The sequence below is a fragment of the Phaenicophaeus curvirostris genome, chromosome 3, assembly GCF_032191515.1.
Source record: "Phaenicophaeus curvirostris isolate KB17595 chromosome 3, BPBGC_Pcur_1.0, whole genome shotgun sequence".
Lineage (NCBI taxonomy): Eukaryota > Metazoa > Chordata > Aves > Cuculiformes > Cuculidae > Phaenicophaeus > Phaenicophaeus curvirostris.
In genome coordinates this window covers 94,649,346-94,665,532 of record NC_091394.1, presented here as the reverse complement: position 1 = coordinate 94,665,532, position 16,187 = coordinate 94,649,346, and the positions used below count along the sequence as shown (strand labels likewise).

At 43.2% G+C, this 16,187-nt stretch overlaps 2 protein-coding genes across 4 annotated transcripts in view; both read left to right on the top strand.

The window, feature by feature from the left end:
- Window positions 1-16,187, top strand: part of AGO2 (argonaute RISC catalytic component 2) — a 124,183-nt gene that overhangs the window by 80,833 nt on the left and 27,163 nt on the right. The window lies entirely within an intron of this gene.
- TRAPPC9 (trafficking protein particle complex subunit 9) overlaps window positions 7,264-16,187 on the top strand; it is a 540,656-nt gene continuing 531,732 nt past the window's right edge. For 2 of the 3 annotated variants that reach the window (XM_069854713.1, XM_069854711.1), the window contains exons 1-2: window positions 7,264-7,375; window positions 10,658-11,258. In XM_069854713.1, coding sequence (XP_069710814.1) covers window positions 10,675-11,258 — 584 coding nt within the window. In that variant the 5' untranslated portion in view covers window positions 7,264-7,375; window positions 10,658-10,674. Of the gene's footprint in view, window positions 7,376-7,591; window positions 7,679-10,657; window positions 11,259-16,187 lie in introns of those variants that run through there. The other variant, XM_069854712.1, reaches the window with a different exon arrangement.

Sequence of the window (16,187 nt, the reverse complement as noted above, 5' to 3'; positions counted from 1 at the left end):
TGATTCTTTGGCACTGATTTATTAATAAAAGGTAGAATCTTAAGCAGCTGTAAGCACTGTAGTGCAAAGATAGTGAAGTGCTGTGTTCAGTGGCTTCAGTTCCAGCACTACATGGATATTCAGCAGGCTCCATTTCTCCCTTCATCCTTATCGTCTTCTGACATCTTGTGGAAACATCTGACATTGCTATGACAGTGAATTTCTTATAAATACACTTGACGTCTTTCATGAGTTCAGCATACATAACCCCCTCCCCCCCCAAACTACTGTGAGAAACACTCATTCGCTGGTAAAATATTAAAAAGGACAAAGTCTTCGAAGCAAAGATAATAATATTTTTATTATACAATTCAGCACTGAATTGGATGCCCTTCCAAAAAAGGCATAAGGTCCTACAAAAGACAGTGACTGTATCTACTAGTTTTAAACAAAGAATATAAATCTCTTCAAGGCTGCTCATATATTTTTGGCATATTCAACCATGTCCGGAGACTCCCGTCAGGTTATTGTTGCCAACTGCATCTTGTTAGACAGCTCAGCATCATGTCTGGATATCGTCCACATATTATTTCTCGATACATGACAGATTTATATGACAAGATAATTAAACATGCACACCAGCTGAAGCAAAACTTATCAACTAATTCCCACAATTCACCCCCTCTTACTTATTACATTTTTTTTCTGAAGCCCATAGCTTTGCTCTAATTTGCATAATATTGATTGTAATTTCTCATCTTGTTCTTCTTTCTTTTGATCTCGTTTCTTCAACACTGGAAATCAGTCTTATAAAACATGGTATAAGGCATGGCAAAAAGAGTAACCCAGCGAATGAACACAATAAAAGAAACCTACTTTTTTCCACCAAGCTACCCCCAGGAGATTATCCCACCATCCAGAATCTAACATAGACTTCCATTTCTGCACTGGGGCATGTGCAATTTTATATGTCCCAATGTCCTTCCTTGGTGAAACACATCCTTTCTTATCCCTTAGGTCACCCTATTCCCAGCCTTATTCCTCCTTTTCCCAGGTTTCTTCCTACCTACAATTGTATTTTCCCCAAGTTACAAGTGGTTAAGCTTCACGAGTCATAGCAATACCTATTTATGTGAGTGTGGTAATTAAGATTGGAAGCCCCTCTAATGTGCAGACATTGGTGACATTTAGAACATTCATTTAGAGATCCTGGGGTACAACTGGAGGTGAGCACAACCCAAAGTAGGAGAGTCCAGGCAGCCATTGCAAGCCAAGGTCTGGTATAGCATATATCTCCGTCACTCAACGCCTATTGGATTGCAGCCAACAGTGGAGTTTTAGATTCTTCTTGACGGCAAATATAGAGGCTAACCCAGTCTTGCCCTTGGCTTAGTGACACTTAAAATCACCTTTTAGATTTTCACAGGGCTGCCACTTCCAACACACTCCACAGTACCAGCAGGTTGTTAATTCAGATTACCTAGTCCATTATTATATGTAACACAGGTAAATGTCCTTACAGATTTCGCCAACCAGTTTTGCTTGTACAAAGGATTCACAGTCTACTCTCTGGAAGGTGGGGCCACTGGTCCCTTCATTCTAGTGGCATGAGTCCACCCCTTCTCTTTAGTCCTTATGGCTGCTTCCATTGTCAGAAATACCAGGAAGGGTCCTTTCTACGTCGGGGCTAGAGTAACTAGGACCCAGTCTCCAGGTTGTATTTGATGCAGGCTGAAATCCAGGGGAGCTGTTTGGGGTAGCAAACCATGCTTTCTTAAATCTGCAAGAGATTGAGTTATTCCATGCAAATAGTCTCTAAGGTACTTGTCATTGATCTTAGGGATTGGTTCACCCTCTTATTTCCGCCTTTGTACCTTCAGGAGTTCTGTTTCCAAGAGCTAATGCTCATATTTCCAAGGCTGCACATATCAATTGCAAGGCCTTAGAAGTAAAATGTGTTCCCTTATCAGAGTCTATTCTTTCTACTGCTCCATACAGGGCATTTCGTATGGAGACACACCCAAGTCTTTCCTTGGGGCAGTTCTGATTCATCTTAAAATCTGATCACACAGAGCTTGAGCTTCCCCAACGAGTTTCTGAATGTAGCCTGGAGAATATTTCTCCGGTAACTGCTTTGTTTAACATTTGTCTCCCATCTGGCAGGATCCACTTACCTGCCTGGGTTTTCACACATCCCATATTTTGGAGAGACTTCTCCTCTTCTTCTGCAAATACTGACAATTTGACTGACATTTCTTTACCAGGTATTAAAATTCGCATCCTAATAGCCCCTCCTCTGAGTGCTGCTTCTTTTGCCTGCTCATCAGCTAGCCTATTACCTCTATCTTCTAAAGCATTCCCCTTTTGATGTCCAGTTACATGTACTATTGCAATCTCTTCTGGCTTACTTAGGGCATCCAGTACCTCCAATATTAACTGTTCATGTACTAGTTCCTTTCCCCTGGAGGTAACCAGTCCCCGTTCCTTCCATATTTTTCCGAAGGTACAGACGACTCCAAAGGCATATCTGGAATCTGTATATATTGTACCATTTTTCCCTTCTAATAATTCCAGAGCTCGTTTGAGGGCATATAGCTCACACGTTTGGGCTGACCAAACGTTAGGGAGTCTCCCTTTTTCTATTACATTATTCTGTATGCCATCTATTATTGCATACCCACTGTGACGTTTTCCATTTAGGCATCGTGATGACCCATCTATAAAGACTCTCTCCCCTTCGGGTAAAAGTTTCTCTCTCAAATCCTCTCGCACTTTAGTCTGATACTCTATAATGTCTAAACAGTTACGTTCAGGCATTTCTTCTGCAGTTTCTCCATAGAGATACTGAGAGGGGTTGAGGCTTTTGTCTGTAGTCAGGACCAAATCATCTTTCTCCATTAGGATGGCCTCATATTTCAAAATTCTGGAGTCTGTCAGCCCCCTACCAGACTTTTGACTCAAAATCGTTCTGACTACATGAGGGGTAGACACAATTAGTGCTCCTCCAAAGGTCAGCTTTCTACTTTCTTCTACCAGCAAGGCTGTGGCCGCTACTGCCTGTACACAAGTTGACCAGCCTCGTGAAACTGGATCTAGTAATTTGGACAGGTAGGCCACTGGTCGCTTTTGCCCCCCCATATCTGGGCTAACACACCATAAGCAATCCCATTCTCGACATTTACATATAAATGAAACAGCTTTTCCAAAGAGGGGAGGGACTGGTGCCTGCATTAATTTTTGTTTTAACTCTTTAAAGTGCTGTTGCTCCTCCTGCGCCCACTCATACTTTTCAGTCTCCTCCTGTAATTTCTCATATAAAAACTTAACATGTTGACTAAAATTTTCAATCCATAGTCTGCAATACCCCAGCAAACCTAAAAACTTTCTTATCTCCTTTTTGCTCTTTGGAAGGGTAAGTGCTATAATGCCAGATATTTGTTCCGGATTTATTCTCCTCTTCCCTTCACTAATCAGATGCCCCAAGTACCTTACTTCCTTTTCCACAAACTGTAACTTAGTTTTTGTTACTCGAAGACCCTTTTTCCCTAGAAAGTTTAATAGCTGAATGGTGGCAGATCGAATTCAATTCGATCTTCAATTACAGGCTGGAGTCCCTTTCTCCCTTCTAGTGATATGGGGTATTGCTTTACACACACAGGCTGACTTTCCTTCCTTAATTTCACCTTCAAAGGGGGTATATTTAACCCTCCCCTGTTTCCCTCCGCAACCCAAACTATTCTAAGACAAAACTTATTCTCACTTCATTCATCTCCTCCCATCAACTTTAGTTCAAACCCACAATTGCTTCATAGCAGTGCTATATCTCAGGCACACACATACAGAGTTATGAAGTATACCAAAGTGAAAATCAGTTATCAATATTCGATTTCTTATTATACCTTCCGAGTTCAAAAGCAAAAGGCCACACAATTCTTGTAACAATTATTAGTAGGGACTCAGAACCACCCCCTACCAAAAACAAGACAGTGGGAACTGTAACCTCTGCTACCAGAACCCAAGAAATCGTATGTTTTCAATCAGTAAGGATCTTTGAATTATTGTTGAAGAATCCCTATGGCACTGGAAATTCAAAGTTTCCAAAGGCATACTCTGGGTTTTGGTACCCGGTATACCAGCACTGTGCAGGACATCTCCTGGCTAGCCCCAAATTTAATTCAGTTCAAGAATACCTTTATAATCTGCCATGGCCCTTGTCTTTTCCCTGGGTGCTACCTTGCCCCCATTCCCTGAGCATCACCCCTAAAGGACTGTTGGGTGGAATGCTTGAAGAGGGATCCTCAGATTCCTCTCTCCTTTTTGACTCTCCCTTACTGAGTCTGTTTCCCATTCCAGCGTTTTCCCCGCGGGACACCGTTCGCCTGGAACCCTTTCGCTTTGTCCCTTCACCGGCCAGTCTCCTCGCGGAGATATGGAACCGCGGTTAGAAGGACTCCACAATCACTTCGCAGGGAACCCTGTGTCTCACTCACACACACTTTCAGTCCCGCTCTCCCAGCCGCCCAGATAGTACTTAACAGTTACTTTTCTTACCTGGGTCCCATACACAGGATTACTTGGCTGCCGCGCGCAATTCAGATCTGTTAATTCATTAAATTACCTTTTCCCCTTCTTTGCTTTGAGAGTCCTCCGCCCGGACAAGGTTCACTGCTCCTCTTGGGGCAGGATTGGAGACTGCTAAAAGCAGCAGGGCAGCCTCTCCGCTCCCGCTGTCCCGTCCCGCAGAGACAGGATTGCTTATCCCGGACGAGCCCCCAGATTGTGAGAAATACTCATTCACTGGTAAAATATAAAAAAAGGACAAAGTCTTTGAAGCAAATATAATAACCCAGAAATGTATCTCCTCAAATACTGTGTTCAGTTCTGGGCCCCTCACCACAAGAAGGATGTTGAGGCTCTGGAGCGAGTCCAGAGAAGAGCAATAAAGCTGGTGAGGGGGCTGGAGAGCAGGTCTTACGAGGAACGGCTGAGAGAGCTGGGGTTGTTTAGCCTGGAGAAGAGGAGGCTGAGGGGAGACCTCATTGCTCTCTACAACTACCTGAAAGGAGGTTGTGGAGAGGAGGGTGCTGGCCTCTTCTCCCAAGTGGCGGGGGACAGGATGAGAGGGAATGGCCTCAAGCTCCGCCAGGGGAGATTTAGGCTGGACATTAGGAAAAAATTCTTCACAGAAAGGGTCATTGGGCACTGGAACAGGCTGCCCAGGGAGGTGGTTGAGTCACCTTCCCTGGAGGTGTTTAAGTCACGGGTGGACGAGGTGCTAAGGGGCATGGTTTAGTGTTTGATAGGAATGGTTGGACTCGATGATCCGGTGGGTCTCTTCCAACCTGGTTATTCTATGATTCTATAATATTTTTATTATGCAATTCAGCACTGAATTGGATGCCCTTCCAAAAAAGGCATAAGGTCCTACAAAAGACAGCGAGTATATATACTAGTTTTAAACAAAGAATATAAATCTCTTCAAGGTTGCTCATTATATTTTTGGCATATTCAACCATGTCCAGAGACTCCCATCAGGTTATTGTTGCCAACTGTATCTTGTTAGACAGCTCAGCATCATGTCTGGATATCGTCTACACATTATTTCTCGATACATGACAGATTTATATGACAAGATAATTAAACATGCACACCAGCTGAAGCAAAACTTATCAACTAATTCCCACACTACCAAGACTTCTGAGGATATTCAGCTATTCCATTACAGATTTAGGACCCATATAGATCCCTTAGCATCTAGGGACTGGCCTGTAGTCATTTTGCTTGACAGTGGACAATGTAGTTTAAGGTGGTCTGGGAAAACAAGGACTCTTTCTTCACCTCTAGGTCCTATCTCATTATCGTATGTTTCCTCTTTTCCAGTAGAGTATTCCCTCAAAAAGCCACATGTGAGACAAGTCTTTTTTACTTCAGAATTGTGCTGGGCAGAAGATGGCTTTCAACTGATAGGGAACAGGAGCGGGAGCACAGAAAACTGAAGGCTTTTCTCCATGCTGTTAACACAGCTTTAGTTTGCAGGAGACAGAATTGTGATGTAGCTGTGCAGCATAAGGTTGGTGTGTGCACACTCTGAGAATACCGTGAGATTGCACTGTTACTGAAATTCAATTATTTATTTTTTCTAGTATATTTTGAAATTGTAAAATTAAAGTTGTACTAGTGATAGAATCAAACCCGTTCTTAATTAAAAATAAACAAACCATCCTAGAGAGAAGTTCATACTAGAACTATTTCTCTTGAATTTCAGGATACTACTAAGCGTGGCAGCCCCCAGTGTTTCCAGTCACACAGCAGGGAGGGCTATTGGCAGGTGGGATTCACCTGCCAGTTGACGCTTATTCCTTTCTATGAATTCTTCAAATTGCAACAAAGCTGGTGAAAGGTCTGGAGTACAGGTCTTAAGAGAGGCTGAGGGAACTGGGGTTGTTTATTCTGGAGAAGAGGAGGCTGAGGGAAGAACTTACAGCTCTCTACACTTCTTTGGTGCAGCTCAGGACACGGTTGGCCGTCTGGGCTGCGACCGCACACTGCTGGCTCATGTTGAGCTTCTCATCGACCAGCACCCCCAGGTACTTCTCCACAGAGCCACTCTCAATCACATCATCCCCCATCCTGTACTGAAACCGCGGATTGCGCTGACCCAGGTGTAGGAGCTTGCACTTGGCCTCGTTGAACCTCATGAGATTTACACAGGCGCACTCCTACAGCCTGTCCAGGTCCCTCTGGATGACGTCCCACCCTTCTGCTGTGACAATTGTACCACTCAGCTTGGAGCCATCTGCAAACTTGCTGAGGGTGCACAAGATCTCCCTGCCTCTATCTCAGAGCTCTTTTCCAACCAAATGACAATTCTCAGGAAAATGGTATCAATGATGGGGTTGTCCTATGCAGGGACAGGAGCTGCTCTTGAGGATGCTTGTGGGTCCCTGCAGCTCAGGGCAGCCCAATACCATGCACGCAGCTCACGACACCCCGATGCCGTGCACACCCCTCCCTGCAGCTCAGGACACCCCGATGCCTTGCACACCTCTCTCTGCAGCTCAGGACACCCCGATGCCGTGCACACCTCTCCCTGCAGCTCAGGACACCCCGATGCCTTGCACACCTCTCCCTGCAGCTCAGGACACCCCGATGCCTTGCACACCTCTCCCTGCAGCTCAGGGCACCCCGATGCCTTGCACACCTCTCCCTGCAGCTCAGGACACCCCGATGCCTTGCACACCTCTCCCTGGAGCTCAGGACACCCCGATGCCTTGCACACCTCTCCCTGCAGCTCGCACCCAGCGCTGCGCACGCTCCTCCCGCTGCCGTCAGTTCCGCCGGCCCCTCCCCGCAGTCCCGGCACCCGGAGGAGGCGGGGGCGGCTCCTGTCCCGGCTGTGAGTGCCCCCCCATCCCCGCCTTACCCACCCAGAGGCTCCCTGGGGGCTCCCCTCGCCTCTGGCGGCACCCCAGCCCCTTCCCTACACCGTGCTGGGCTCCGTGCTTTGCAGCGCGGGTGCGGAGCGGAGGGAGCGGGCGCTGCCGGGAGCAGGGGGGAAAGGGGGTTCCCAGCGGCGGGGCTGCCGGTGGTCAGAGCAGCCTCCTACTCCGCTCTGCTGCCCCTCTCCCGAGCTCCCAGCTCTTTTTCTTCCTTCTTGTTTGGTGAAACCAACAGTGTCAGCTTAAAGCTGTGCAGTGGGGTGGGTTTCTTTGGTTGCTTTTGTTTATTTGTTTGGGTTTTGAGGTGTTTTTTTGTTGTTGTTGATTTTAGAGGGTGTTCTGGTACTGCAGCCCCACCAAAGGAGCTGTGTTGTCCAGCAGAGAGGCTGGATTTAGCTATGGGCATCTTCACCTGAGACCAAGCTGCAGTACAGTCTGTTTTAGATAGACAACATCTTTTTTAGATAGTTGTAGAGGAGAAGGAACTCTGAGTGCTAGTAACTCTGAATATGTGCATCCTCCTCTCTGCTGCCCCTCACCTGAGCTCCCAGCTCTTTTTCTTCCTTGTTTGGTGAAACCAACAGTGTCAGCTTAAAGCTGTGCAGTGGGATGGGTTTCTCTGGCTGCTTTGTTTATTTGTTTTGGTTTGAGGGTGGTTTTTTTTTGTTGTTGTAGATTTTAGAGGCTGTTTTGGTACCGCAGCCCCACCAAAGGAGCTGTGTTGTCCAGCGGAGAGACTGGGTTTGGCTGTGGGTATCTTCGCCTGAGACCCAGCTGCAGTACAGTCTGTTTTAGATAGACCAGAGCTCTTTTTGTTGTGGAGAAGGAACTCTGAATGTTAGGAACTCTGAATGTTAGGAACTCTGAATATGTGCATCATCCTCCTCCTCTCTGCTGCCCCTCTCCCAAGCTCCCAGCTCTTTTTCTTCCTTCTTGTTTGGTGAAACCGACAGTGTCAGCCTAAAGCTGTGCAGTGGGGTGGGTTTCTTTGGTTGCTTTTCTTTATTTGGGTTTTGAGGTGGGTTTTTTTGTTGTTGTTGTAGATTTTATAGGGTATTTTGGTACTGCAGCCCCACCAAAGGAGCTGTGTTGTCCAGCAGAGAGGCTGGATTCGGCTCTGGGTATCTTCACTTGAGACCCAGCTGCAGTACAGTCTGTTTTAGATAGACTAGAGCTCTTTTAGGTAGTTCTGCAGGAGAAGGAACCCTGAGTGCTAGGAACTCTGAATATGTGCATCCTCCTCCTCCTCTCTGCTGCCTCTCTCTGAGCTCCCAGCTCTTTTTCTTCTTGTTCGGTGCAACTGACAGTGTCAGCCTAAACCTGTGTTTTTGTTGTAGATTTTAGAGGATGTTGTGGTGCTGCAACCCTCCCCAAAGGAACTTCTCCCCAGAGGAGAAGCTGGGTTTGGGTATGGGCATCTTCGTTTGAGACTCAGCTGCAGTACAGAACAGAACTAATTTAGATAGTTCTGGAAGAGAAGAAGCTCTAAACGTTAGTAAGTCTGAATATTAGTAATTGTAAATATCAGTAATTCTAAATGTTAGTAAGTATATTTGTAGCTCTAATATTTATATTTAGTTTTGGTCTCTTCTCCTAAGTAGAAGCAGTAGGAGTAGAGGAAAGGGCCTCGTGTTCCACCAGGGGAGCTTTAGATTAGATACGCTGTGAGGTCAAGCTGAGAGAGTTGGGGTTGTTCAGCCTGGAGAAGAGAAGATGAGACCTTATAGTGGCCTTCCAGTACATGAAGGGGATCTACAGGAAAGCTGGAGAGGGCCTTTTTCCAAGGGCATGTAGTGATAGGACAAAGTGGAATGGCTTTAAATTGGAAGGGGGAGGATTTAGGTGAGACATTAGGAAGAATTTCTTCATGCTGAGGGTGATGAGACACTATCACTGGTTGCCCAAGGAAGTTGTGGATGCCCCCTTCTTGGAAGTGTTCAAGACCAGGTTGGATATGGCCGAGGGCAGCCTGGTCTGGTGGGAGGTGTCCCTGCCCATTGCAGGGGGTGTTGGAACTCCATGATGTTTAAAGTGCCTTCCAACCCAAACCATTCTATGATATCAGGAACCATTTCCCCACTGAAAGAGTTCTTAGGCACTGGAACAGGCTGCCCAGGGAGGTGGTTGAGTCGCCATCTGTGGAGGTATTTGAAAGATGGGTAGATGGGGTGCTCAGGGATATGGTTTAGTAGTAGACAGGTACGATTGGACTTGATGATCTGAAATGTCTTTTCCAACCTAACGATTCTATGATTCTATGAAAAGCATTGCCTCATCTGGGTGAACCTGCATGTGGTTTGAGAATATTAATTTCGTCTCAAAAACAAGTGTTCTGGACCTGCATTTGTCCTGATCGGCCACTGACAGCTGTGTAAAGTTTGCTCATTCTGATTTGGTGCCAGTTTCCATCCTGTGACACAATTTTCCCTGTATCCCCAAGGCATTTTGTTAAGGCAGCCTGGGGAACCCAGGCCTTGCAGGACATCCCTTCTGAGGTGGTGTTTTGGCCAGTGTTGCTCTGTGCCTGTGGCAGAGAGAGATTCCCTGCTTCCCTTGTAGCTGTAAGACAAGGGGTGATTGTTTTAAACCAAAAGAGGAGAGGTTCATACTAGATAGTAGGAAGAATTTTTTTATGCTGTGGGTGCTGAAATGCTGGCACGTGTTCTCTGGGGAGGTGGTAGATGCCCCATCCCTGGAAACATTCAAGGTCAGATTGGATGAGGCTCTGAGCAACCTGATCTGGTTGAAAATGTCCCTGTTTACTGCAGGGGCATTGTTCTGGATGATGTTTATGGTCCCTTCTGACCCAAGCCAGTCTATGAATTTTCCCTATTTCCCCATTGTGTATTGTGGAGACGGACTGGAGAGTCTCACAGGATGTCTCTTCCAAGGTAGTGCTTTGGCCATCTTTACTCTGTGCCTGTGACGGAGAGAGGTTCCCTGCTTCCTCATGCATTAGGGAGCTGCACAGAGGATGGAAAACTGATTTTGTTGAAAAAAGCCTACTTCATGTTTTTTGTTTATGGCCATACTGGTGCGTGACTGAGAATGCTCCTTGTGCACTGTCTAACTTTGTCAGTAGGCTGCATGGTTGGAAATGCAGTAAAATGATGAAAGCAGGGATTATTATTGTAGCACATACATACAGGATGCAGAAATGTTTAGCATCTGAGGCCTGGTTTGATTCAGCAACCATATGTACTTGTGAATGTTAAAAATATGCATTTTTCTTTTACTAGCCTGCAGCTGATGCAAAATGAGTGTTCCTGACTACATGCAGTGCGCTGAGGACCATCAGACTCTCCTGGTTGTGGTTCAGCCGATCGGCATTGTACCCGAAGAGAGCTTTTTCAGGATCTACAAGCGAATTTCAGCAGTGAGTCAAGTTAATGTGCGTGACTCTCAGCGTGTGTTGTATATCCGTTACAGGCACCATTATCCCCCCGAGAACAATGAATGGGGGGATTTTCAAACACACCGGAAAGTTGTGGGGCTGATAACTATTACGGACTGCTCTTCTCCAAAGGACTGGCCTCAGACTTTTGAAAAATTCCATCTTCAAAAGGAAATGTATGGTTCTACTCTCTATGATTCCCGGTTGTTTGTCTTTGGGCTTCAAGGAGAGATTGCAGAGCAGCCTCGCACGGATGTGGCGTTTTATCCCAGTTATGATGAATGTGAAACTGTGGAGAAGAGAATAGAAGATTTTATCGAATCCCTCTTCATAGTGTTGGAGTCTAAGAGGCTTGACAGAGCCACCGATAAATCTGGAGACAAGATCCCACTCCTCTGTGTTCCTTTTGAGAAGAAGGACTTTGTAGGTCTGGACACCGACAGTAGGTAAGCAGCTATTTTTGTCAGCTCGCAGGTCTTGAAAAAAACATGTGGCAGTTCTTGGCCTTTAGAATAAGCCTATTAGAAGGGACAAAGTGTACTTTATTACAACAAAGGTTGTGCCTCTGTCTTATTGTGTATGCCTGCTATAATTTAATTTTGAGTCTGGCCATACTTGGTATTTTGAGTTTTTATGTATATATTTAACTCATGAGTCTGATCAAATAGTAGGAAGAAGTCACAGGGAAGGTTTGACACATTCTGCTATAAAAAGATGGTTTGCTGGAAAGCTTCAAGTGTTTTATAGATATACAGCATTACTAAAAAAATTCATTTAACATTAATGAAAAATGATTTTATATTATGTTGAGCAGTATTTGACTGATCCCTCTTACTGTGTTTTTTCCCCCCTAAGCCTCTGTCTACTTTTTTGTCCTGTGAAATGGTGACCATTTCTTTTTAAGTCCAGCATCTTTCCTTGTCTTTCATTTTTATTTAATTATTTGATATTCTTGGCCCATCTTGTTTTGCTACTGTTCTTCTCACAACTGTTTGCTTTGGTTTTGTGTGTGTTATAGTTTTATTTGTTTGTTTTTTCCACATCTTTCCTCTCTAATCATTTGCATGTTCAGCTTTCAGATTTGAGTGTTACAAACTTCTTGTAAGGGGTTAGTAATTCTGGCTTGTTAGCTACAGGCAGTGCAAAATCTGTTTGATTCTGCTGTTCTGTTCACGGTCAAATCCAAAGGATGGAAGCATCCACCTTCCTTTTGTCTTGGAAAAGACAGAGGCGTAGAAGCCCTATGAGAACACATAGTATACATGGGAATAGTATCTCTCTTTTACTAGTAGGGATGTCAGCAGTGATTATTATGTGTGAAAGCTTAGAGGTGTCCAGACAGGGTTGACCAGAGCTGTCCAGGCAGGTTTGCAAAGCCTTCTCATCATGTTAATCAGCCCTGCCTGCATAATTAGTCCTGGCCTTAGAATCTCTATGTAAGAATGTGATATACTGGAAGAAAGTAAGTTTCTGATGAGTTTGATATGCTACACTAAGTTGTCTCTGGCTGCTTGAAGGGCCAGCAGTACCTTTCTCCTCTGCTCCTGATTCTCTGTGAGCAGCTCTGCCTTGCTTACCCATTGCTTTTCCCCACTTGAGCTAATCTTTCAGTGTTCTGATTAATCCCCACACTATTGAACTTCCATTAGCATTATAAATTATGTTGTGAATGTTTCTTTGAACTCTACACGGGTGATAAAGTTTTTGTGGACCTTTTATAATCTCAGCTTTAATTGCTTTAGTTTGGATGAATTTTGGTTGAACAAAATGACCGAGATTTCCTGTTCCAATTAACTAAAACAAGTAGTTTTGGCCAAGAATCTCAAAATTAGAATTAATTATGCTGTTCAGTTGTGTTTTCTAAATAGCATGCTTCTGAATTGTACTTGGGAAGTAAATTCCTTGCACAAATCACTCATTTATGAGCAGTGGCCGTGTTGTAGCTCATGACTAAGTATTTCCTGTGAAGTTCTGAACTTGTGAGTGATCTCAAATAATAGGCAATGGTTTGTCCGTACATATCCAAGAAGGTACTTTATGCTGTTGCACTGGAGAGTTGACACAGATTTAATATCATGCTTGAATCCTTTGCAAGAGGGAAGCTGTATGCCCCTGGTTCTGTAACCATACAGGTTAAGTGCTGGTTCAGGTATGTGCACAAGCTTGCTTGGTGGTATGAATACCACCAAGTTTTCCAGTAAGTCTAGATATGGATATACTTTAAATGTTTGCGACACTGAACTGCTCAAAGAAAAGGTGTTAAATATTCTAATATTCCCATTCAGTAGTAAGAAAGTTTTTCAGCTTTTTATTTTGTTCTGGAGTCAGGACTTCTGATTGGTTTAAAACTTAGGGTTTATATATAAGTAGCATAAACAAGCTGAATTGCAACTCGAGTTTCCTAGAGAAATCATGAATGCCCCATCCTTGGAGGTGTTCAAGGCCAGGTTGGATGAGGCTTTGAGCAACCTGATTGAGTGGAAATTGTCCCTGCCCATGGCAGGGGAGTTGGAACATGATGATCTTTAAGGTCCTTTCCAACCCAAACTATTCTGTGATTCTATGAATTAAAAAATCTTTATATGCCGTTTAATATTTTGCATGACTGAGTAGAGAAATACTCTAAATGCATGGGTTTTTTAAAATATTTTTTGAGTTTTGAAATGGAAAGGAAAGATTTATGTAATCCCATGTAAAGATGAGTTGTGTTGAAAAAAGCAATTGCCCTTGTTGGAGTTAGAAATACGTGCACCGACGGTACATGAGCTACTCTGCACAGGGACCTTCCTAGGCACCTTTTGTGCAGCACGATGCATCTCTGCTGCTGTGTTTAACTTAGAAATTCAGGACCATGAAAGATGGTTGAACTAATATCAGTTTATGAACTGACCAACCCTTTGACGCCCAAGTCTTTATATGTGAAATGATAATTTATTTCATTTAAGTGTCTGGGTTGCAATAAGCAGCTTTTATTGTAGCATGATCTCTTTTGCAGTGACGGATTCCCTAATTAAGGGGAAAACATGCATTAAGTCATAACAGGGAGATACAGGGCTGTAGCGGACCTTCTTCAGCTGAGTCCAGTTTCTGGTTTTGCAAGGTGCTGTGTTGGATAACTCTGTTCAGGGAGGAGTAAAGTTTGTCCGAAGGCATGTTTGTATCATAACATCTAGTAGAATAACTTCTGCTTCTTTGTTGGTTTTGAGTCTGTCAGCGTGATGAGTTTAAAGAATGAAATACAAAAATTATGAAATTGGGATAGTGAGTCAAATGAAACTGCTTTTTCTAGAATAGGTGGAAGTTTCTAAAGGGTTAAAGGCAACAAATGTCCCCTTACTCTTTTTTATATACTCTCTCTCCCTTTTTTAATACGTTATGTTTATAATGTATCCTGATCTCCCAGTCAGTGTGTGACCAGCTGATTAAAAAGCACAAATATTCTTTATTAAATAGATGGAAGAAAAGGAACATTCTTTGTGCTTGTAACAGAGAGCGGATGTCTTTGCTGCTGTAGTTGCAGATGTCTGTGTACGTTAAATAAGCATATCTTTTCCTGTAAGTTCTAAAATTAAAGTTAAACTTCACAGTGTGTAGCCAAGGTGTCATTAGATGTAAAGTGTAACCATCACCTTGAGCCAATGAACTGGACTAGTATATTGAGTGGAAATATGTTAAGAAGTGACACAGGACTTAGTAACTATGGTCACGTGATATGAAAGTTAATTAAAAGGGCTGAGTTTTTTTTGTGTCTTAAAAGATACTTTTCTCCAAGCAATTTATTGTAAAATATTAAGATTAATACTTCTGTTATGATCAGGAATAGATAGGTAGCATTGATCTTCTCTCTCACCCACTTAGTAAGACTAGCATTAATTTGGTTGCATGATGATTGCAACACGATTGGCTTCTTTTAAGATGCAGTGTTCACAAATGAGGAACTTGTATTATTATGCTGCATTTCAAATAAGACCATTCTTGGGAAAAGTGGAGCTGTTTTTTGTCTTTTGTAAGTTGCTGATATAATGAGCAGAAGAGGTAGCATTCCCAGATTTTATATGAAGATGTCAATGCACACAAACCCACTATTATTTGTGTAGAAGAATTTTTTACACTGGTAGAAAACTTTATGTATGAAAATCAATGGGATTAAGTCCAAAGAAGTTTTGAAGACAGGTTGTCATCTTAGCTAAAAGTTATAGAAGTTACAGACACTGACCTGGGTTTAATCCTAGAAAGCACAGCCAATGGGTGATCTCGACAAATCTGTTGTCTTTTCTCTCTCTGTTTCTTCATCTGTGAATTAGGCAAAAATTTACGTAGTCACAGGGCTGCTGAGGGCAATCCAAAAAGTTTCTGAAATCAGCTGCGCTTCGTCATTATTCATAGAGGACGGGGAACTGATTGAGAAGAATGGAAACACACCTTTTCATGATGATACAAAAGTTCTACCAACTTGAAACTAGGAAACGTACTTGCCAGAAATACAAGAAATCCCACTTGTTTGATTTTTCTGTTTTATTTCTGTTTTCAGCTAAAAAAATAAATGTACTCATGTATGATTATACATCTACTTGGAAAAAGCTCATTGTAATGTTGTTTACATCAGTTTCTCTTAGGTTCTTTCTTTTTTTAACACTGATAAGGCATCCGTTTGATACTACTGAGTGATGAGAAAGTAGGGCTTTATTTATAGATGTGTCTTTCTCTATACAGTTTTGTAGATGGGATTTGTTCACTGATTTATCAAAGTTTATGGTATCTCAGTATGTGTATGTGGCTGTTAATTTTGTTTCTGTTTTCTGTCGTTCTAATTTTTTTTGTTCCTTTTTTTTTTTTTCCCCTTCTTCTCTCATACTGCCCTGTGAGTTTGTTGTTGGGTCTAAAAAGGTAGGCTGTGATTGCGTATATTTAAAAATAGTTAGCTTTCTTCCATGTACTGCCTTTCCACTCCGCCTTCATTGCATATTTTAGTGTTGCTTTTCATATTTATTTTTCAGTACACACAAAAATAATTGCTGCCTGGAGCCTTACACCTGTGGTTGACCCCCTTATGGCGCATTTGGCAATTATATTTGGTAGTAATACTGACTTTTTTTTGTAGGACACACATAATTTGCTTAGGCGGCTGCTGGCCTCTGGAATTTGCTTCATTTTTTAAACTCCAAAGCCATGAAGCTGTTGCTGCCTGTGTTTGGTTTCCAAATTCAGAAGTTCTGGCAGTCGATCAAATGCCGTAGCTGTGTCTTTTAAGTCTGGATAATGTTATGAGCAGTGATATCTATAGTTCTGCATGCTAATTGGAACTGATGGAATCTGATGGACATTTTTGTTGAAGCATTTTGCATGAATACTTTTGCAAATTCATTTTGCATGTT